This window comes from Ambystoma mexicanum, chromosome 7q, assembly GCF_040938575.1.
Source record: "Ambystoma mexicanum isolate Mex_15411 chromosome 7q, UKY_AmexF1_1, whole genome shotgun sequence".
Classification (NCBI taxonomy): Eukaryota; Metazoa; Chordata; class Amphibia; order Caudata; family Ambystomatidae; genus Ambystoma; species Ambystoma mexicanum.
In genome coordinates, this window is record NC_090941.1 from 703,869,862 (window position 1) to 703,894,103 (window position 24,242).

A 24,242-nucleotide genomic window follows, 5' to 3' on the forward strand; every position below is an offset into this window, starting at 1 on the left:
ATTGGTGGGATTGGTTATTTCATTGGGTTCCCGATATTGGAGGTACACTGCGTTATGCTTTCGCTTGTATTTGTATTATATTAGCTATCATAATAGCTTGTTGTTGTAGTCCCAACCTGGTTCTAATATTTCGTCGGTTTCAAAGACCGCCTCTTTTGCCACTGGGCTATGGAAAGTAAATATCCAAGGGTGGATTGTGATGGTTGAGCTAAAATATGGCGCTGGGGCGCAGTGCATTCTGGGAGCACTCAGAGCCATGATGGATATTTATCCATGCCTCAGTGGAAAGCTACACTTGCTTTGCGAAACAACATGTTTTCAACGTTATTCGCTGATGGGCTTGGAATGAAGGCCTTCCCAGCCAAGGACACGGCACTGGGAAAGCTAAGATCCGCAGGTGCCGGCTGGTACCTGATAGCAAAGTTTGTTTTGGGTTTGCTCGGCCTGTGCCAAGGTTTTGAGATGAGTTATGGAATTGTTTCCCGGGGCGTTTAGGAGAGAGAAGTGCTTTGCTCCTTGAGGTTACTGTCGGTTGACCCAGCTGGCAACCAACGGTCACCCATCAACGCGCAAGCGCATTGCCAGAAGGTTCGAGAAGTTGCCACCCCTTGTTGAGGAGGGCATATATGCGGAAGCCCTCAACGGTCAGGCGGGATAAGCACAAAGACTTCAGTCGGAGGGGGGACGCTTCGGTCCGACACTCCTGTGGGTTGTTGTGCTCTTGGCCTGGCTGTTATCGGGGTCTTTCAGCCGCTTCTGGCCAGATGAAGTTCCACTAAGCTACGCCCACGGTGATGTATTTCTTTCTTTGACTTCTTTATGTTTTCTGTGATCTATGCCCATGTGAGTTGTTATTTCTATGTACCTGTAAGCTTTGAATAAATAGCCGTAAAGAGCTGATTATCTTCTAAAGTGTGCGTGGCTGTGAATTATTGTGTCTGTTTTTGGGTCGAAGTATTTGCTCTATAATTGCACTGGTGATTTATGGTAGTTCCGTGTACTTTTTAGAGGAGAGCAATACAAGCGTATGTGGGGACGAGTAGTATGAGTATCCTCTTAGTGTTGGGTGTGCTTCCCACCATGCGTCTGCCAGGTCCAACCTGTCTATCATTGCGGTCAGTGCCATCGTTGCTGCTGATGGGCCCTTCGGGTGGGGAATAGATCTGTCTAGTGCCGGATCACATACACAGTTAAGATCACCCCCCCCCATATGAGCAGGTTATCTCTATGTTGCACAATTTTGGGATATAGTGAGTCCAGGTGGGCCGGTATATTGTTGTTAGGGAAATAGGAATTCATTATGCATATTTCCGTCTCCTCTATGTGCCCCCTTATCATTACAAACCTTCTCTCCGGGTCTACTTCAGATTTAGTCAGGCGAAAGGGGAGCTGTGGGTGTATCCAGGTGTACACTCCCCTGGCATATTTGGAGTATGTTGTGCCAAATCCCTGCCCTCCCCAGTGTGTTTGGAGTTTGGCCACTGAGTCAGCTGTACAATGGGTCTCCTGTAATAGCGCTATCATCGCCCCTTTTCTATGCAGGTAAGTCTTGATTCTGTTTCTGCGGATATATGTCCCCAGACCTCGCACATTCCATGTCAAGATTTTAATTGCCGTTGAGGTCATGGTGGTTTAAAGCGGGTATGGTGGTCGTTCTGTTCTCCCACTCTTTGTGTCCATGAGCCTGGTACTGGTGTTGATGATTCCTTCCCCGTATGGGTCAGAGTGTGGGTTTCCCCCTCCCTCAGCTCATCCCCTCCTCTCCCTCTTTCCTCTTTCGGAGACTTACCAACAGTAGTAACGTCCATTCTTTTGAATGGAAACTGCAAACAGTGCAACTTTAAACTGCCCCCAGCAGTTGCTTCCACCTTGCAACGCTCAGGGGTTCCCGAGCCTTCCAGGCCACTTCTAGCCTTCCGGATCAGGATGCGTGTAGGTAGATTGCCCACACTGTTTCCGTAGGGGTGGGTTGCTTCTTCGTGCTCGTGTGATCCTTCGAGCTCTCGTCTCATCCAGCTTTCGTCTCAATAGAATTCCGCTGTAGTTTCATTGTCCACTTTGGTGGCCTCGCTTGGGGAGGACTCCCTATTTTTCTTGTTACGGTGGGTAGGTCGTCATCCCATTTCTGTTCTCGGTGTGTCATCTTTGCCATCAGCCAGGTTGTTATGTTCCAGCCACAAATTTGCTGCGGTGGGACTCTCCAGGAATATTGCTCTGCCTTTGTGTAGGACCTTGAGGCGTGATGGGTATAGCAGCATGTATTTTAGGTTGAGTTTCCGTAATTGTGCTTTTATTGGAATGAAGGAGTTCCTTGCTCGTTGCACAGTGGGTGTATAGTCCGGGTATATGACTAATGTCGAATCCTTCCGTTTGATTTCTCCTCCATCTCTCGAATATCGTAGTATGGTTTCACGATCACGGAAATTCAGAATTTTGGCTATAATTGGCCGTGGGTGTGAGCCTGGCGGTGGGCGTTTCTGAAGGCATCTGTGGGCTCTCTCCACGGAGAACCCCTGGGAAAGATTCCCTGGGCCTATCTCTTGTAGTAGCAGTGTCTCAATGAACCTGGTCGGGTCTGGGCCCTCCAAGTGCTCAGGAACTCCTAATATGCGAATATTATTTTGGCGGGCTCGGCCATCGGCATCTTCTGAGCGCGCCTCCAGCCTCGCCACCTTTTGCTCAAGTTCTTGTACTTTCGTTTTCAATTCCTGGGTACCCTCCACAGTGTCCTGTAGTGTATTTTCTGCCGTCGTGACCCTTTCAGTGAGGTTGCGAGCATCCTGACGCATAAATTGTATGTGCGATTTCACCTCATCTATCTTCCCTTCCACTGATGTGCGGAGGGCCGATATTGCCTGTAAAACCTGCGCGTGTTTAAGATCCTCTTCCTGTTGTGGGGGTTCCCCCGAGGTTTCCTGGGCCTGTTGTGGTTGTCTCTGGGGTTTGGCTGTTGTGAAAGAGTCCATCGTGACCAGTTTCAGTTTGCCCTTGGGGGGTGACATCTCTCTCCCCAGGGCCCTTCGGTGGCCTGTTCCAGGTCTTGATCAACAGGTTTTGTGGCCCTCATTTACTGCTGTTAGTGCTGTAGGTCTGGTGTTGCTCGGTGGGGTCCCTGGGCCGGTTCCCTATCTGGCCAGTGACCAGCTTCTTAGGTTGTAATGCGGGCTTCTCTGCCTCACTTTCTTGCCCGTTGATTTGTGCTGATAGGGTGTGTTTCAAGCTGGTCTTCGAGTTGGTGTTGGGCGGGCCCAGTCTCTCTCGTTGCCCCAACTACTGGTGCCTTGTGTTTACTTGAGGCTTGTTCCAGTGAAGGGTATCCCTATGACCGTGTGTCATGCATTAACAGTTGCACCTTGGTTGTCCTGTTGCTGCTGTAGTGACCAATGTATGTTTGGGGGGGCACCAGGCTTCAGGTGGGCTGACGGTCTTCAGCCGCTTTCAGTGCAGTCCCTCAGGGGGGTCCCCAGGCCGCTCCTGTGCCGTCAGCTATTGCGGTGGTGCATTTATTATTGTGCGCGTGGGCTGCTTTGCTAGGTGCAGGCCCCGGCGCCTTCCCACTGTCCAGGGGCCAAGGTAAAGCAGGCCTTCCTCCCAGGTGCTGGGAGGTCGTGTGAGGCGAGTTCGAGTGGACCCGTGAAGGAGGGATGTGGAGGGATCCCGGTCCCGTGCTCCGCGTTATATATGGGGGCTCGCCGACTTCTGTTGCGCCATCCGTGATTCCGCTCGGCCGTGCGCCTACCCGGTCTCACCCGCTTGCAGTCGGGTCAGCGCCGCGGGCACAGCTCCTCTTCTCCTGTTCCTCTGTCCCCAGCGGGCAGATCTCCTTCCAGGCCGCGCCCGCGCACCAGTCTCTCCTCGGGCCGCGGCCGCAGTGGTCCCCGGCTGTGGTTTTCCACTCTCAAGCGTCCACCCGTCTGGGCCAGGATGCGGTCGGTGGTGCAGGCGGCTGGCTCGTCCGCAGCGGCGCCCCCAGCTGCGGTAATCCGTAGGATGGCCCAGGGGGCCGAGGTTGATTTAGTTCCGCTCCGCGTTGGGCGCCGCCATCTTGGATTCCTAGGGGCTCGGCTTCGGGCTTCTCGTTTTCTGGCTTCTGTTCTCCGATTCCGGCCAGGATTGCTGTTGAGTGCCGGGAATCGGTTCCCCTGCAATATTCTGTTTTTGCCTCGCGTTGCAGGCTTAGAATTAGCGATAGTTATTCATTTAATTTAGGATCACGGACGGAGCTCTGTGGATGCCTGTCGCTGGCCACGCCCTCCCTGTGATTGAGCCCATAGACATCTCTGGCAATGCTTCTCAACCATAATCGGCAATACATACACACACTGCTATTCTGGTGATTGAGCACACAGGTAGCTCTGTCAGTGCACCATGATACAAACCTATCCCACCCTCTGCTGTTCTAGTAATTAGGCAAAAGTAAAGGATACATGTGGGTGGACAGTGTTGCTTGACCTCTGGCACACTCTGCTGTTCCAGTAGTTGAGAACACAGATCGCTCTGATGGTTCACCTTCACCCTGACCTACAGCACATATGTTTGCTCCAGTGATTGAGCCCATAGACAGCTCTGGCAATGCTTCTCAACCATAATCGGCAATACATACACACACTGCTATTCTGGTGATTGAGCACACAGGTAGCTCTGTCAGTGCACCATGATACAAACCTATGCCACCCTCTGCTGTTCTAGTAATTGGGCACAAGTAAAGGATACATGTGGGTGGACAGTGTTGCTTTTTTCAGAGGGCAGACGCAACACCCCTCGGGTGTTTTTGAGGTTGGCAAGCTTACTCAAGTGTTCGGCTACCAAGATTTCACCCAGGTTGTCACGTTCCCAGTGTTGACGCTTACCCATAAGACCACATAAAATTGTCTCATGTTTGGATTTTGTTTAGCAGGGAATATTTCACTATAGATTGCTGGGTTTAAAAGGTAAGCACCTTTCATACTTTTCCGGTGTAGTTACTAGAAGATCTCATCTCTCAGGTTATTTTTCAGGTGATGGGATCCCAAAGCGATTTTAAAGTGGCACATATTTTGGGTGCACCACTTCCATGGAAGTGATTTAAAGTGAAATTGATGTATGGTGTTGAGTTTGAAAAGAAGCAGCATGAAAGCAATTGCACCATTTTTAAACTATTATTTTGAACATTTCTTTGAGCAGAGTTTATTGTTTTACTTTATTGAGCATTTGTAAGGTGCTTATACATCAAGAAATTGTGTTTCAAAGCTCTGCCCCCTTGGAACTCCGCCCCCTCCTCCAAACTCCACCCCTTGTGGGATCCCCCTCTACATTTTTTCCATTTCCCCTGCTGAACACATGCTAATAGTTTGATTAATTGAAACTGCAGGTCCGACGAGACAAACATGGACTCCTTTCAGCTTCTACTCTTCCTTTTTACCAATCTGTTGCCTTTCCTAGAGGAAGCTACTGAATCTTCTTCATACGTTTGCCTACCAAACAGCGTAAGCTGCACTTTCCACTTCTTCCTTGTATCGGTCCTGTGAGCAAAGACCAATAGGAAGGCTCATGTCTCATCCAATAGGAAAATGCGGTGCTCTAGCGCGACATTGAAGCCCAGAATCAAGCCTCTGCGTCTAGCTCTGCACACAAGCAGCGGCGCTGACATCACACGGCTTTGGACAAGCCACGCCTACTCTGACAGATGACAGCCGCTGTGCTTAGGGCTCCACCCTGCTCCCTGCACCGGAGCCAAGATGGCGCCCTCACACGTCCTGAAGTGTTGCCAGCGGGTGCTGGGATGGATCCCGGTGGTGTTCATCGCGCTGGTTGTGTGCTGGTCTTATTATGCCTACGTTCTGGAGCTGTGTATATGTGAGTAGTGCCAACGTGCTCTCCGGCACCTCTCCCAAACAGGGTAGAGAGAGAAGGGGTAGGATGCAGGGCGGAATTGGGCATTGTGACTGGCAGAGGTGCTGTATCTCTGTGACCTAACTCTAGGGGGCGCCACAGTAATAACATCAGTACCACACCAAGTAGCTGGCACAAAGGTATTCCATGCATTGGCGGGGGGTCTTCCTTAGAAAGCAGGTCATAGGCAGTGTCCTAATATCTAGGAGACATTATTTTTGTATGTGTATCCTCCTAATGTGTCAAAATTCCCGATATGATTTAAGTACCTTAACGTATCCGCACTCTAGGTTTTTAATGAACGACTCCAGCGTTTGTGTTGTCATTTGTTTTTTCTCGTGTTACATTTGAGTCCTCATGATGATATTAATCCTTTTTTTAAATTGTATAATTCACAATACGGGCACTTTTCACTGTATAGTTTCGAACTGATTGCGGCATGGTTAATTATTTGGCAAATTGTTACTGCTCAGTACACTGCTACATTACCTCAACCTGAAAATTGTGTCTTGTTCTGTACAGTGTTAAACTTAGAGTTTCCATTATAATGACCTGTTCCAGAATGGTTGCTAATCCCAGACAATATTTGAGGACGTTAGTATCTTTTGTTGCTTTACAAAAATAAATTAAAAAGTAATATTCAGTGCTTCATATTGGATTCCGGCCGGCTCTAAGTGCTGTAATGATGGGTCTGTTAGTGTTACACAATTGGGGGGCATTTCATCTATCGATCTCGGAAGGATGAGGAGCTTTGTCAGCTCTGTCCTGTTTCCGGTTACGCTCCGATATCTATATGTAGTGTTTAGTTCACTGAGCTATTTCTGCGATATATATTAAGAACATGCTGCTTTTTCGGCAACTTGCGAGCGCTTTGGGACGCTGCGGAAGGCTGCAATTGCAGAAAAGGGTAGTGCACAAGACATCCATGATAAAGCAAGTGAGCATTAATGCAACACAAGAGGCTCCAGTAATGGGGCCACTAAAAGTGCTTAATGCCCTTGGACACCTGTATGTATGTGAGATCGATGGTAAAGGCAGAGTTGACTAGTTTTCCCATTATGCAGTGCCCTGTGCTTGTACTGCAGGGAGATTTTGGGATTACGTAGGCAGTGTTGATGCATGACTCCTGGTAACAAGTGTTAAGCTCCCCAAGGAAATCATGTGCCAATACCAATCGTTCCCGAACCTCTTTGCTGTACTCCAGTTGCGGACTTGTACTAAAAGAACTTAGCAGCGAGAACCCTTAACGTGTACTCGGTGGTGTCGCTAGAAATCAATTTTTGGGGGGGGGGGGCAGTGGCACCAACATTTGTTGTCGCTTTAAATCAATTAATTAAAACATTAAAACATATATACCATTGAAATCCAGTCTGCAATCACCCCACTCTTCCCCTTCTTCCTATACCTTTTTTAAGGTGTAACCCACAGCACTCCAGTCAACCTTACATTTTAAAACACCAACTTAACCGTTCAACTGTCTTCCTTAAAGTGCCCATTCAGTGCTTTAAATAGATCACCCTTACAATGTTCTTTGTAACCGGTTTCCATTATTTAAAGTTTAATATTGCATTTTTATGTTAACCACCATAGCAAATTCCTCCCCTGTTTAAGTGTTGTTACTACCCAATTTAAATGTAATGGTAATGTAATGTCAATTGGTCTTGTATAACGCATCTCAGAAATTTGTGGTGGCCTGAGGTCCTGCCAACAAAAAGAAAAGGTTATAAGGGCGAGGTAGGTGTGGAACATGTGGCATTGGGAGCATGGGCCAGAAGTAGTCCTGAATGCAGGTATGTGGCTTGTGGCATTGACACTAGGGTATGTGTTATATCCAGAGAGAAAAACGTAATCTCTATTAGATGACAACGTTGAGGCACTGTTGGTGATCAAGCCAGAGATGTAGCAGGCCGTGGGTTGAGCTCTGAGCTCCTCGTGCAAATTACTCTGGTTGCAATGGTGCTAGCAGGAAAGGATGTAAGCAATGATTTCGGTACCATGTTCTTTCTCCGCCTGCAATTACGGCAGGCATTAGAACGTGTACATTCTAACAAATTCATTTAAATATTTCTTTTTTTTGGAGGTGGTGGGGGTTACTTTTCCCACCCACCCTAAAAAATGTGATGAACGTTTTCGTTGTAATACACACTTTGAAATGCCTGGCGTTGCAATTGCAGGCGATGAAAGGACGTCATACCATTATTTTGTATATGAAAATGTCGAATTTGACATGACCGTATAGAAATAATCACGTACATGAGCCCTGCCCGGTATTATCCCCCCACCCCCCCAGCCTGTAAAACGTTCCACTTGATCCTTATTTACCTCTGCACTGCCATGGCACCGTTCCTGCAACGCAAGTTCCACCAACCCATTGAGAGGCGGAACCTCTGCCGCAGGGTCCCCCCTTTTCTTTTTTTTGTTGTAAATTATAAAACAAAAGAAATCTTCATCCCCTGCTGTGCTTGTTATTGAAGTGGGGGACACTCCTGAATTCCCCTAATGTTAAAGAAGGGGAGCCGGGGACACCCCCACACAGCCGCCGGTCCCGTTCTTCGACATTTTGAATCTTTGCTTATTTTTCCACTGCCAAATTCGGCATTTTGTTTCATGCATTTGTTGGGTTTTTTTTGGTCTCCCCCAAATACCAGCAGGAAATACTGCCTGTGTTAAGTCTTTGTTTAGTTTAACAATGCTAATCGAGAGAAAGGTCAGTTCATTAGTTGGGCAATCGGGAGGTGATTTCAGATCTCCAAGTCATATAATCAGAATTGTAGGGATAGACCGAAGAGGTAGAGTTTAAGTTGTGGTAGCCATCAAGATGAGGTGTTGTTACTGTTCTAGGTTACATTTTATGATGATTGTTGGGTATCGGTGTCTTGCATCCAGTGGGGAGAAAAAGTTGGGGAGACTAGCCATACTGGGTTATGATCTCAGAGGTGTTCTTAAGTGTTGTGCACAGTGTTATTTCACAAGTCTGTGAGGCTGACCTACTCTGCCAGTCTATACTTCATCTTGGTTTGTAAGGTTATTTCTCAGATTAATCTGTGTCCAGATTTTTGATTGTTATTGTATTTGTTTAAAATCCAAGTGGTCCATCCCTTGGGAGATGCAGGACCATGGTGGTTCATCTGAATGTTTGTATGGAGTCTTCCAGTCCCAGCCTGGGGCAGCTAGAAGTTGAACGTTCCTCTGGCTCGAATCTTTAGAGGGTGTCATGCTAGTTTTTCTATTGCAGTCTAGTAAATGGCCAGGTCTTGAGAGATTTTCTGAAGACTTGGTGATCGTCGTCTGTGCGTTGTCACCTGGGTAATACGTTCTATAGTTGGTTTGATAGACTGCGTACCTTGAAGATCCTCCTCTTTTCTATCAATTTCTGAAGGTTGATGGGCCAAGTCCACCATACCAGAATTCTGAGATCTGAGGCCAGCGCTTAATTAGTAAGAAATCGTGCAGCCCAACATCCTGGGTTTAAAATGACTGCCAACACTGCAGTACCTACACAGGCACCCAGTCAATAAAGGGTCTGCTTTCAAACTTTGGTCATGACTAACACACTGGGTTCAGGACCCCAAATACCTATGGAATGTACAACCTGCCTTTGATGTTCAACCTGTACTTTGAGGTACTTTACAGCACTGTACATTTAGCACACTAAATGAAACTGTGTAGTAAAGTCAACTGGGTATAGTGATTGTGTCGCAAACGTCCAGCTTGCTGTTATGCATGATTTTAGAAGAACATTGGACTACTCGCATATAAGCAACCCTTTTTTGCATGCCAAGCTAGTGCTCGTTGTGGACATAACTGAATATTTAAAAGAAGCATTATTGTGTTAATCACTTTAATTGTCCTGGTAGCAGACACATATTTGGTAGGTACCTGAAGGAGAGTAGGCGTCTTTAATTTGAACATATTAAATCACTGCCAAGATGCTAATAATCACGTGTGCCTAGAAAAGGGTCTGCTATGGCATTTGTAACGCGCCTATACACAAGTGTTTTCAAGGCGCAACAAGGCAGGGGGGAGAACAGACAACGATCCTACTAGGCCAGGTGTCATTCAGATCGCGCAAGTGCAAAGGTAGGGGGACTGGGAAAAGTGCAAGGGGAAGAGGAGAGGGGAAGTGCAGTACATGGTTAGTAGAATACAAGATAAATAATAGGGACAGCTAGTGGCAAGTGCAAGGTAAGTGCCGGGAGACGGGGCTGTAGGATACAGAGGCAGTCCTGTAGTGCAGGTAGGCAGTGCAGGGAAGAGTGGCTGGGCCAAGCACCGAGATCGATGAGTGGCCAGTTGCAGAGTCAGTGCAGGTTCAGTGATTTTTAGCAGGGGAGGGAGGGAGAGAAAGCAGAGGCAAAGAGGAAGGTTTTGAGGTGATTCCGGAACCGGAGATGGTTCTCCTCAAGTTTCAGGGAGGTAGGAAGGCTGTTCCAGAGGGAGGCCCCTGCTGCGGAGAGAGATCCACCCCAGCTCTTTGCTTGGAGAAGCGGCTGACCCTGAGGTCGTTGGAGGTGGATGAGCGAAGAGCTCGAGAAGGAAGATATTTAGGAAGAGAGAGTTGAAGGTATTTTGGCCCAAGGCCCCAGAAGGCCTTGTGGACAATGCAGAGGGTTTTGAACTTAATCCTCGCAGCCACTGGGAGCCAGTGTAGCGATTTCAGTCCTGGAGAGATACGGTCCCTGGGCTTGAGGCCAAGGACAAGTCTCGCAGTCCTGTTCTGGATGAGTTGCAAAGGCCGGAGAGTAGAGGCAGGAAGATTTAGATAGAGGCTGTTACAGTAGTCCAGCTTCGAGCGAACCAGGGCTCTGGAGACAGTGAGCTTCTGGGGGAAGGAGAGGAAAGGAAGGATACCTCTGAGGTGTAGCTGGTAGTGTGACTTCTTAGAGACGTCAGATATGTGAGGAGAGAAGGAGAGTGTGGAGTCGAAGATGACCCTGAGGTTTTTTGCCTTGCAGGAAGAGGGCCAAGGGAGGCCGGCCAGAGAGCTGCAGGGAAGGAGGGAGTGGGTATGCCGATAAGTAGATTCTCAGTCTTACTGGCATTAAGGCAGAGGTTGTTGGCGGCACACCATTCCTGGATAGCAGAAAGACAGTCGGAGATGAGGGAATGGGAGGAGGAGGCCGAGGGTAGCCTGAAAATGAGCTGGGTATCATCTGCATAGCACTGAAAGTTGGGACAGAGAGCAGCGATGCGGTGAGCAAGAAGTGCCAGGTACTGGTTGAACAGCCAGGGGGAGAGGTTAGATCCCTGGGGGACACCACAAGTAGAGAAAAAGATGTCAGAGAGGAAGGAACAGAGTTGGACCAAGGAGGGTCGATTGGAGAGGAAGGAGGTCAGCCACGCCAGAGCCTGACCAGTGATGCCCAGGTTATCACGGAGACGGTTGAACAGGATGGTGTGGTTGACCATGTCAAAGGCAGAAGAGAGGTCGAGCAAAATGAGAACACAAGGGGATGTTCTAACAAAAGGAATGTTTTACAGCAGTAATTGCAAGCTGCCTTTTGTTGTTTGCATTTGTTACTGCTCGTGAAAGTGAGTATGTCCCTTCAATAACAGCCTCGAATGAGATGGGCTGTTACATTTAACTGCTGCCCATTAGCAGGGCATTGCTAAAAACAAAGACCGGCATGAAAACTTTGCCACCCAGGACACCAGCATGATTTGCAGCGGAACACATTCTTTCAGCTACAAGGTACTCCTGAGCTTGCAGCTGGGGGAAAAGGTCTGAGACAAATGTGCCAGTTTTGAGTGGAGCCCGGTGGTGGAGGGAAAGCTACCCCTTGAATCCCCCACCCCCCACCCGGACCCCTCCGGATCGGTACGAAGTGGTGGGCCTGGGAGAGGGAGGGGGACCGGTCTGGTCAGAAAGGGGGTCAGGGTCACTACCTTTTTCCTTAATTTGGCGGGTATAACTAGGAACTGTTGATGGGTAGGTATACTTTTTTTGTCTGTATGTTGCAACATTTATTTGTTGCAACATACTCCTGCAAAGCAGATTTGGCCTGTGGCCATGTTTGATGTGGGGCTGTTTACCTGGCTGTGGCCGTGGGGAAAAGCCCACCCTACTTTTCTACAAAGCCCAATGCGCTGTTCTGGGCACAGCTGCGCTTTATTCGGGGCTGTTGCTGCAGAAAAGCTGATTGGTGGGGGCTGGGGGGGTGTATGCACGATGGCTGCCGATAACGGACCAAGGTAGCAAAACTATTAGGCGTGTGCCATGGTCAAAATGGCCACTTAAATAAAAAATAATACAATGGTAAAAGAAACAAGATAGTAGATTTTGTTTTTCGTTTTTCATTTGGTTAATTTTGGGCCTTAACAGTCTGTCATTACATGTAATTTAAGGGTGTGCTTAACAAGCGGGTCAGATGGCTCCGTTGGTTGGGTGCTCACTGCTGCGATCTGTGTGATCTGCAGGTTTAAATCCCAGCAAGGCCAGCTCAGCCTTTCATCCTTCCGAGGTCGATTAAATGAGTACCAACTTCGGTTGGGATAATAATTGTATGTACAGCGCTTTGGCGAAAGCGCTATATAAATAAATCATTAACATGGCAAGTAGCCCATTCAAGTAAAACACTGGGGATCAAACTAAATGTTGTTTACCATGGATCACAAGTCTGCACTACAGTTCAATATTCTGCAGGGACTACAAAGAAGCAGAGGTTCCGGAATGGCTGTAGCAAGCCAAAGGATATGGCTGGGTTGAGAAGCTTAAACATGGGTGTAGGTGTCTGTAGGGTGAAAGACGAACAGTTGGCTTATTTAGAACCGTTTGGAGGGTTGCTAAAAGAGCTTATTGGGGCACATTCAGACACTAACTTGAACAAGGTGACTAATTACAAAGCAGAGTTGCTGACATTTTACAAATACAGGAAAAACGCGCAGAGTGTGGCAGCAGAGGGAAGGCAGACTATTTTGACATCTTTCTCATCTCCCTATCCTCCTCCTCTTCCTTCACCCGCACCTTCCCTATCCTCCATACCTCTGTTACTTGCATCACCCCAGGGTCAAGGTCTTCGGATCCGGGACTCCCCCGCGATGAAACCTAAACGTGCCCTGAGGCTACCGAAGGCTCCACTGAAGGACTCGCAGCAGGCCAAAATAAAATGGCCTGCAGCGAAGCGAGCCAAAAGACCGTGTGTCTCCAGGCCGACAGTCTTCGTTTGGTTTGGAGGAAAAAGGGGCAGGGTGGTCGGGGACTACAGGACCATTGCTGAAAAGCTCCTTAAAGGGGAACAGAGCAAGAACGATGCGGACATGGTGTTAGTAAAGATTTCATATTTGAATGTAATTTTCCCTCCATGTGTCAACCCCCCAACTTTTTGCTGCTGTTTTACAGCCTGATTTAGACTTTGCCAGAGAAGCGCAGCCTTCCACCGCACTCCTCTGGGCTTTCGCTCCATTCTTATGGGGTAACTGACATGCCCTTAAGACAGTCAGTACTGGGAGACTTCGTTTCCTTTAGTCCTTTCCTCATGTTGCAGCTTTTGTGCAACATGTAACAAGAGTGTACTGTAACTTACTTTACCGCACCGGTCTCTAGTCATTCCAAAGGCCCTAGACACTCTCGCTGGACTTATTATAAACTGTGCAAATGTGTCACGGACAGGACTGGTGGCAGCTATCGTTTTTCTTATGTTTTTGAACTCTTTTTGCCATGTTATCCGCGCTTACTGCGTTTGGCACAAATAAGTGGACTGGCTCCAAAATGGCCATGCCACGCGGTTCTTTGTCCTGTCCTTTGGCCATCTTGCCCCTTCACCTTCCCCAGGTCGAGCCGACCCGGGTCCGTCCTTATTTGGTCATGCACTTTACCGCGAAACCCAACGCTTTTGCGGGCTTCTGGATGCCTTGTGTGTATTCCTCCAGGATGTGGGCTGGGATGTCTGTTCCCAATACACATCCTGGGTGCCAGAGAGTCTGGAGTGTCTTGAATGCCTGCGACCACCGTGGTCCGTGATAGGTCCACGTATGGTGTGAGTGTTTGTGAGCAGATCTCCCATTGGGTCCTCTCCGTTGTGACGCAAAGGGAACTTTGGATAAGAGGAGGCTGAAAACACCACTACCATGTCGATCTCCTGAGTTCACACCGAACGAGGGATAACGAGCCAAGTATCCTGCAACAAGAAGCTGAGTCGAGGAACTGCTGGTGACCCGCTGAAGGTTTGGCACCCTGAACCGCTGTCGTCCAGCGAGACACCTCTGCATCTGATCGTCCTAGAAGGTCTACGAGGGCGCTTCGACCCCTTGGAATAGTGGGACCAACTATTCTCGGCACCTTCATCAAACCCTGCAAGTAAGCCTCTTCGGAAGTGTCCCTGGGCCAACCAGTGGGCTGACCATCTTACGCAGGACGATTTGCTCTGTCACAGCCACCGTTTCGGGGAAGCCCTCGAAACTTGGCCTACTGCTAACTCTGTGTCCACGGCATCCTCACACCGAAGTCGTACACTTGGCATTCCCAGGTCTGAAGTGAGACGAGTGCGCCCGGACCAGAGTAAACGCGGTTGCTGTGTTGCCCTGCTGTGGTAAGGACCTGTTCACGTTCGCTGCATTTGGGACACCCTCGCCCCTGCATCCTGCTACCGCGGAATCTACACGGTGTCGAGACATCCTGATCATCCCATCTGAACCTGCCAGCAACGTGAACTGAACTGGCGAAGTCTGGGTCTGCCTGCGTCGGGGACAGGTGAGAAGTCCATACCCCAACCGATGGCCATACCCCAACCGATGGCCCCTAGCGCAGGAACCCACTTCTGCTATTTCGCAACAGCGGTGGAAGAGATCTGTCCCGCACTCTCAACCTGCCTCCGCCCGCAAGTGGAGGTCTTGCTCGAGTAGTGGGGGACCTGTTCTTCATCGCTTCATCCACCTTTCTGAACAGTCAGAAACTCTTGAAGAGACCTTATTTTTGTCCATTGGCACAAGCATGTGCATGTACTATTGAGCATAAGGCTCCTCTCTTTGTAGGGCTTGGACTTACTCCTAGTTAAGTTAAATTCTGATGTAGAACTGGGACTAATGATTATTTGCACTGCCTGCTTTCCTCCCCATCTAGGTGGTCTACATATTACATGCTCATAACTCCTTAGGCCCTTCAGTCTTGTGTGTGTATATATATTGTATTGATTGTGATGTGTTGGTTTACTTTAGTATTATTGTGATTCTTTGCTATGGTCGATGTTACAAAGGCCTTGTAATAAATGTGTGTATAGTTTTAATATAACGTCTGTCTGGAATTATTTGTAAGTGTCCTTGCTTAGTGTGCTCATTGAGGTCTTTCAGTCACCCTCACCCCTCTTGAGACTTGGTCTTGACCGCCGCCATCGCTACCCTGATTGGTCTGGCTTGTCCAGAGGTTACCATGTTCCAAGAAACTAGGCTAGCCTTCTGAACCTCTGCCCCTCCAGGTCCGAGTTCAGAAATCCATCTTAACACATGTGATATGGACTGTGGGGCTAATTCAAGTGAGGTCCCCACAGAGGAGTCCTCATTGGAACAAAGTGTTAAGGAATTAATGGACATCCCAGTAGCGGCTACGGATGCTAGCTATTTGTCATCCGTAACATTGCATATCGGTGTGGACAGCGAGTGTATTAGCGATGCACAAACCATCGCTCAAGGCAAGGACGCACCAGCAGAGGTGGGAGGAGAGGTGATTAAAGAGTCCCCGCCCCTAGTCGATGCCTGCCATGGCTGTCCAGCCCTGAATGTCTTGGGGCAAAAGTTACAGATCCTGCAGGATGTTAAGCTATTGGGAGGGATGCACCCAAGCGGCTCACTCAAATTAATAGCACAAATGGAGCAAGCTCGGGGAAAGTGCGGTTTAATGGACCTACCACCAAGTGTTTCCGCCCCCCCTAGACCAAAGCAGGATGGCTTCCCAAAATACGGAGGGGAAGCAGCTCGTAGTGGAAATGCACTCAACTCCCCCACAAAGTGCAGTCTGGAATTTAAGTAACTTAAGCAAGTCATCATCAAGTATGGACGAAATATCAGACGATAAGACACCAACACACAGTTATAAACACAGTTATAAACACAGATGATATAGCTGGAAACCCGAATGCGGCACTATATGACCATCTTCATCAGCTTTTAAACCATGAAACGGTAGAACCGAATTCAATATCAACAAAAACGACTGGAGAGAAAAAGCTGAATGTTGGAGACGACTTGATTCCCGCCATCCAGGGAACTCCACTTAAGGATTACAACGCCCTGAAGGGTAACTCTTTAGATCAGTTAATTAAGGGAATAAACTCCATGAAGAGGGTCAAGGGTCCCAGAGTGAAGCGGGGAATGAACTCAAAAGCAACAGTCCTATAAAATATCATTGATCAATTCTACTAAATTTAAAGGCCAAAGAAAAAAATCTGCCTATAAAATGACTTTGCTAAACTTGGCAAAAGCAGACTGTATAAAAACCTGTTTTGGTTTGAGTGTCACACGCCTCACTTTGTGGCGCCTGCTCCCCTGAGTTCGGTTACAAGGCGACCATTATGGGTGTCGCCACGTATCTGCTGTGCATACTGTAGCGGTCTAGTTGTTTTTTCATTGTGTTCAGGGAGGCTTATAGGTCACGCCCTCCCTGCACGTTGCAACCGCTTCAGTTCCGGATTTCGCTTCTGAACCTGTAGCGTCTTTGGTTTGCTGTGCTAAGTTTTCCTCTTTCCTTCCCACATTGGGCTTTTCACCTGGCTCTCTCTCCCTCTTGCAGCCCCGCCGCTGCCTATGTCTCTCTATGCCCTGTCTTCCAGCTCTCCATTTCCGCCTCTCACTTACCTGGTTTCTCTGTGATTTCCTCCTCGCGGTCTTTCTTCCAGTGTGCTTCATCTCACCGCTCCTGTTCCAGTCCTGCTCCGTTGTTGTGGGAAGTTTCCCCCTTTTGTTCCGGATATCGTTCGAGCCTGCGGAGCCCACCTTCCACCTTCGGCTGGGGTTTTTTATGCCTCACGGCTTTTTCCCCATTAGTCCCTTACCGGGGGAGGGGCCACTGGTAAAGATGTTTTCAACTATCCATTGTGGCTTCTCTTCGGGAGCTTGACACTGTCGACAAAAGAAAGAAGGACTATCTCTCCAGGAGACCGTACGTAGAGGTTACTTCTGATTCCTGGTTGTCAGGTGAGGAGGAGGTAGAAGGATCAGGATCTTGGGAGTCTTCAGCCCGGGGGGGTCTGACAGAAAGATTCAAAGGAAATTCATAGAGCGGATGAAATCTCGGGTGCGGACCTATTAAACAGTGCATTGCAAACTGATGATTACGACACTCGATGGAGTAGCCTAAAGAGCTAGAGAGCATCCGAGCTAAGTGTGTGGAACTTCCAGGTATGTTGGAGGAACCCAGCTCTACGCCTGTTAGATGGCTTTTTAAGAAAACCCCGTTCCCACAGGGAACATCCAGTGAGAATCTCACGTAGACCTCACGTATGCGATGGCAAGAGATTGAGACCAGAAACAAAATCAACTGATACTCAGACGACACAATTATTAACAGACCAGACTGCAATAAAAAGAATGTCAGTTGAGATTCCGACAACACCTTCATCAATTGAACCGATTGCGTCTCCGCTGAGGCTCTTATTAATACAGACGGATATAAACTTTATTAAGGATGACGCAAAAGATCTAACTGCGAAAAAATTAAACCAAAACCTCAAGTCCTTGCAAATCAAAATGCCACCACCATTCAGTACACCAATTGCAAGTAGAAGATGCAGTGACGTCACTTTAACACCCATGAAAGATACACCACAAAAAAATGGACTTAATGTCGACTATAACCATCGCTTTAGCTCCTTTTACTAAGTTATATGAGGCTCTAAATGATACAGCAAAGGATCAGACCTCATTGATTGCTTTGAACACTAAATTAACCTACTTAGAGGGTTATATTGTAGCAAAAGATGAGCAAATCAAAAAACAAAAGGAGGATGTGACAGAGAAAGTGAACGTGTAGCCTTTATCTTTGGACTCTGACTCTGGAAGGATGAAAGTAGCAGAGGGTATAAAAAGCCTGTCCTCAAAAGAAGCAAAAAAAATACTAAAACATCAGAAATGGAGATCCAAGTGGTGTTGGATACCAAGAATAACCAGCTTAAACCTCAAAAAGAAAAAGTGGCTATTGGACAGACGGTGGAAACGAAAGTGGTTGGAAACAAATCTAGCTTCACATTCAGAATATTCAATAACCAAAAATCAATTCTGAGCAACCAACCCGCTTCATTAAGTGTTGAGAGTTCTAAGGTCAAGCCTAAACCAATAATAAAAAAGACCTCCTTAGAGACAAAGGGCATTAAGAAAATAAATAAGGGCATCACCAACTGCAGTCAACCAGCAGATGACACAATAGACTCAAAGTGACATAAGTGAATGGAGTGTATATACAGTTGACGAATATGAAACTGAAAACAACGCATCCCCAAGATTCAAAAGAAAAGCAGCGATATTGGATCTCACTAACCCGGAGTTGGAACCAAAAAAGAAGATGCGTATCATAGAAAAGGAACCCTCACCGGTTCGAATGGCTCAAACTACTCCAAAAGACAAGGAAGTAAAGAATCAAAAAGAAAGACCCATTAAATCGGTTAAGAAAAAGCCAAATCCTGAGGAACACAAACAGACAAATATGCCCCAGCACAGAAAGGAGGCCAAGGGAAAACTGGGGAGCATAAGAAGGATTCACCGTCAATCACCCCAAGAAGTAAGTTCAGGAACAACTCCACGAGAGATTCGCCACTTAGATGTCGCAGTTTAATGAAGAACAAAGAGCTGAGGCAAACGCCCCCAAAAAAGGTGCAAAAGGAAAAACCTCAATCATCAAGAATTAAAAGCTGCTGCGTATTTCGTCTCGAACATAAAAAAAAAGGACAAATGACGACCTGATTTTAAATAGGAATACCATCATTAAACTATTTAAACAGATACTGAGGTTACGAGATATACAAAATCAAGACCTATGGATGGTAGAACCTTGTAAAATGCGGAGGAACGATTGCTCGTACCTACACATTAGGTCGGAAGTTATAAGAACGATGCTCCAACAATAAGCAGAAAACTTTTATATTCTAGGATACAATCTGCGAGAATTGCAGATTCTTACGGAGAAATTAGAGGAAGTAAAAAAAAAAAAAAAAAAAGATCAATAAAAAGTAGGAAAAAACTCAGGGGAAATAGGGAAAAATATAAGGAACATCTACAAAGATTAGAGGTTGGAGAAGAATCGCCTCACGAGAAATCATGGGACGCAACATCAAAGATATTTAGAGGTCCCCAAAGAGAAGTTAAGTACAACCGCACAAGGATATCGAAGAGACGCGACACGTTTCCGTGAAAAATGTAGCACTGAGTCATCCCAAGAACACATGTATACTTCAAGAAAAGAGGTCAGACCAGAAAACGACAATCCGTGCACCTAAACGCACTTCGGAAACCCTTAGGAAATCACCACCGCACCGGTCTTGGAAATCCTCAGATTATCATTTAAAGAAAAAACATGAGCAATTACAAAGCCCGAAAAGGACCTTGCAGGAAGACCAAGCCTTAAAATCATGTGCTTTATTAATAAGGGAAAAATCCTTCATCGATTATGGCCTCCTGGAATACGAGAGGATTCACTCGCCTAACTGCAAAAAATGACGTTATCCCGTGCCAATGGGATATTTTATGTCTCCAGGAGACATGGTTAGTACATAAACCAGAGATGGATGGATATTCAACATACGCCATACCGGCGAAACAGGGACCGATGGGACGTCCTACAGCTGGCTTACTTAGAGCAATACGGGCAGGCTGTGGCATGGAAGTGATGGTACAGATCTTCTCCTGACCAATTTCAAGTTCTATTAATATCTTGGAAATATGTAGATAATTGTCCTCAGAAAAGGCAGAAAAGATATTATTGATTAATACCTACCAGGAAATAAGTGTGGATGAACAATATCTGGAAAACATCAACCATATTCTAGATGAAGCTACAGAAAAGCAATCTTATGACCATACAATAATCACAGGAGATTTCAATGCCATCTGTAGGGACATTGGAAATCAACGACTACATTTACTGAAATCTGCACCTAATCTGAAACGAGGTATGAACCTCGAAAAAACATTGGGGACAAGAGACCTTCACAACTTGCATTGGTTAAGAACAAAACCAAACTTGGAGATCCCTTCTTGGCAAAGAGCGGAGCAAACAGGAACAATTGACCATACATATGTGTCAAAGGATCTTTTGGGACTGATTGTCAGTTTTTCAATGGTAAAGACTTTAAACAGCGATCATAACCTGCAACACACAAGATGGACCAACTTACAGAAACCCCAACAAGTTTTTAATCACGAACTGGAAGTGAATGGAAAAGGCTCTGGGTTAAAACTGACGGAGAATGCGTTCAAGCAAATTGTTGAAAGGTATTCTACCATAATAACAGGTAAGGATAATACAATTAAAAAAAACAGAGCAGTTGGTGGATTACACGCTCTTGCTAAAAAAATATACACGTACTACTAAAAAGACCCACAAGATCCCAAAGAACCATCTCCATACTTATAACTTGGAACTAGTAGCGAGAAGAAGAATACTATGAAAATTAAAACAAATATCAAACAGATCAGGAACTCAATTGGCTCAAGAAAGATGGAAACACGCTCAAAGGAATTATAAATCCTGGATAATACAAGAAAGGTATTCTCTATATTAGGCAGACTCTGAATTAATGTTGAAAACATTATGTGGAAAAAAAAAATCAAGAGTTTTGGTCGCTAATAAAGGGCATTACGACGTCCTGTAATAATGCACTACAAAACAGTGTGGGGGAAGCAACCTGGATGTCTCACTTTGCTAATCTATATGCACCTCTGCCTGTGAGGGAGAGATCCAATCCACATAAAAATAAAGGGGGCTCGGATTCTATATGGAACATCATAACAAAGGAAGAAAATCTCCTAATTAAAATTAAAAAACTCAATCTGAGAGCCCCGCGACCAGACGGATCTCGAATAGCGACTTAAAACATCAGGATATATAGCCCCCCCTGATTAGTAATATCTTAAAGAACTGTAACCAGGAACAAAATATCCCAGCTTCATGGAGAAAAGCTATAGTGGTGCCAGTCTTCAAACGTGGACATCGAGAGGATCATTGGCACTATCGTCCAATATCCTTACTGGACGTTATCAGGAAAATATTCGGCGGGCTCGCCTTGGAAGCATTTCAAGCCTGGCTTACATCAGAAACTCTTGGCGATCCATTCCAGACAGGATTCGTAAAGAATGCAGGAACATCGACCAACATTCTCATGCTGACCGATCAAAGCTAAGTCCAGGCAGAACGGCCAACCGGTATACATGGCATTCGTTGACCTGCTCCAGGCTTTTGACCAGGTCAACAGACCTTTATTGTGGGAAAAGCTGGAAGCCATGAAATGCCCTGCCTCAATAATGGGCCCGATTCAGACTCTATACCAGGAAACCTCGATCAAAGTAAGGCTTGGTCAAGAAGGACTGCTGTCGAAGGAAATATCTACCTTCAGGGGAGTGAAACAAGGGTGCCCCCTGGCTCCTGCATTGTATAATGCGTATATCGCTGATTATGCAGACCACGAGCAGGAAATAAGAAACTTCCCCCCCCCCCAACGATTGGCGGTGCTAAAATATTGCGCCTTTTATATGCAGATGACATCATCTTGCTTGAAAACACTTCAATTGGGCTCTAAAGACAACTTTCAAACCTGATCGCATATCTGAAGCCGAACAATCTACGGTTGAATGCTGAAAAAACCAAGATAATGTACTGGGAAGGCAAGAGAAAGAAGAACTATAATAACCTAAACTGGTTCGCAGAAGATCTAAAACTGGAGAAAGTAAACACCTTCAAATACCTGGGAGTCCTGATGTGCACCAGTCTCGTGGAAACTTCAATGCAAAATTTTCTATGGACAAAGGCAAAAACTTTAACCACCCAAGCCAGGATGATATATAAAAAGTATGGGAAATTTTCATTACTGGCTGTAATTAACTTCCATAAATCGAAGGTGGTTCCATCGATCTTATACGGAGCAGACACAATGTTTCTATTACCAGAAATACTCTGGATTAAACTGGAGAGTTACTTCTGGAAGAAAGTCCTAAATCTGGCTCAATCAACACTGATGCCACTCTTAAGGAGGGAACTATGCCTTGTATCATTAAAGACCAACCAGGAGAGAAACCTGCTAATGCTATACTGAAAAGTCCTATTGGAGAATAAACCAAAAGCACTGGAGCTGGTGAACAAAGAAATGATAATTGGTAAGATTTAAGTATTGAAAGACTGGAAGCTCAGAAACATCGGCCTTCTGGAAGAACTAAATGTTCTGGAAGATGTACTTAAATCAAATCTAGATAAAGTATCCAAACAACTTTTTGAAGCGGACTGGATTCGGACAGAAGATACAGCAAGATCATACAAGTTGACTGAACATTTTCCAACAGTAACAATAAAACTATATGACGCGAGAAGCTACCTGAAAAAAGCTCCTGGATAAAAGTCTGGGCAGAATAATCTTGAGATTCCGCCTGAATCAACTTAAAACTAACGAAATTCAATTCATAAGAAAATGCTCACCAGCGAACATGTGCAGATATTGCAAATCATCAGATAGTTGAAACGAGTCGACATCTCCTCCTACAATGCGAAGGAGCACAGAGTGTAAGATCCATCTTTCTAGGAAAAAAAAATGCAATCTTTCACCACTTTAACGGAGGATAATTGGTGGTCGGCTTTCAATGCAGGAGAAGATATGATAGTGGTGGTATCTTTCTTTCTCTAAAAACCTTGAGCTGACCCCAAAGTAAACTGAACTTTAGGAAGACTCCTCGTGGATCAAAATAATCGGTAGAAGAGACCTAATAGAAATTTGTTTACCTGTTTAACTACGAATATGCAAGGGAGGTACAAGGGCCGGTTTTGTAAGGCTGGAAAAGGACAATAACCGGCGAACTGGAACTTTGGTTTTTTCATTTATTTTTGAAAAAATTGTACATACAATTAAGTCAAATAAAAAAAATAATAATACTGGAAAAACATTGCACAAACGCTTTGTCACGCTGAATTGTAAAATCCAGAGAGAACCAACCATGTAAACATTTAAAATATAGAATTTGGAATACTGAAACACACAAACCCACAAGATAACAAGCACACATTCAAAGGCACTAATGCAGGAGATTACATTCTTGTGTTTGCATCCACATCTTAGGCTACATGATCAGTGAAAATTATAACCTGCTTGAAATATCACTTTGCAGCGTGTACCTTTTTCAAAAGGCAGACTATTTATTGTTTTATTATTTTATTTTTATAGAAATTCTAATGCTATAATGGCCATTTGAATTCCAACAACCCTCTCCCTCATTTCCCCCCCCACATGCCATAAAAGTGGCGCTTCGGAAATCTAGGCCACGCGTCAGAGCATTACTGTTGTGTATATTTTGGTTTTTCAGCAAGCACGAATTCCCGATTGGAGAGTCATTCGACAAAAGTGAATGAATGTTTGCCCTCCATTCAATCTAACCCGGAAATGGCCTGTACTCCTCCTCCCCCCCCCCTCCTCCCGGACACAGGTATACTGAACCCTCAAATATGCACTTGTTATGCTGCACATCCAACCTTTTAACAGGTTGGAGACCTCAGCTGCCAGTGGGCAGCCTGGCATCGAAGTGTGAAGACAAAACATTCCTGCTGACCAATATCCAGCAAGATGCACACAGTGACCCCAGCACCCCATGGGAGTGTCGGCAAAGGAAACAGTTACAGGAGCCCCCCTTTATCCCCAAGGAGCTGCAGGCAGCCTCTCGTCATGTGAACCCCAACTCCTTCAAATTCAATAGACCTTTTCATGTGCCCCTTCCACCAGTGGGGGTGTGGACATGCACTGCAGAGCATGCCACTATAAGGGGCAAGTGATGTTGGTGGCCAAGGGAAGTTGGGAACCATACTGGGATTATACTGTGGGAGCTCGTACACTGCCCTAGATAGGGCTACAATTCTGAAGAAAACGACACAGAAGCGTTAACGTCTGCAAGCATTTTCTACATGTGCGGAAATAGACCTGTGGTTCAGATTACAGCATCTGTGGTTCACATTACAGAATCTGCACAAAGCCTAACAACCCCAAATCTGCAGCGGCCCTACCGAATCCTTGACAGGTGAGCAGGGCTCCACAACACAAGTCAGCTTGCGGGACATTCTGCGGGTGTGAAATCCCTTCCAAGGGAAATACTGTGATTTTGTCTCAGACTCCATGCAATATAGTAGTAGGCTCGAAGTGTGATTAACATCTGTGGATCTGCATAAAGTGCAATAATGCTCTGGTGATGACTGAAAACGA

The 24,242-nt window shown here is 46.2% G+C and overlaps 1 protein-coding gene across 2 annotated transcripts in view; it reads left to right on the forward strand.

The window, feature by feature from the left end:
- Positions 1-5,571: 5,571 nt before the first annotated feature.
- Positions 5,572-24,242, forward strand: part of ZDHHC20 (zinc finger DHHC-type palmitoyltransferase 20) — a 1,413,520-nt gene continuing 1,394,849 nt past the window's right edge. Inside the window, exon 1 of one of the 2 annotated variants that reach the window (XM_069640342.1) lies at positions 5,572-5,835. In XM_069640342.1, coding sequence (XP_069496443.1) covers positions 5,718-5,835 — 118 coding nt within the window. In that variant the 5' untranslated portion in view covers positions 5,572-5,717. The remainder of the gene's footprint in view (positions 5,836-24,242) is intronic. The other variant, XM_069640341.1, reaches the window with a different exon arrangement.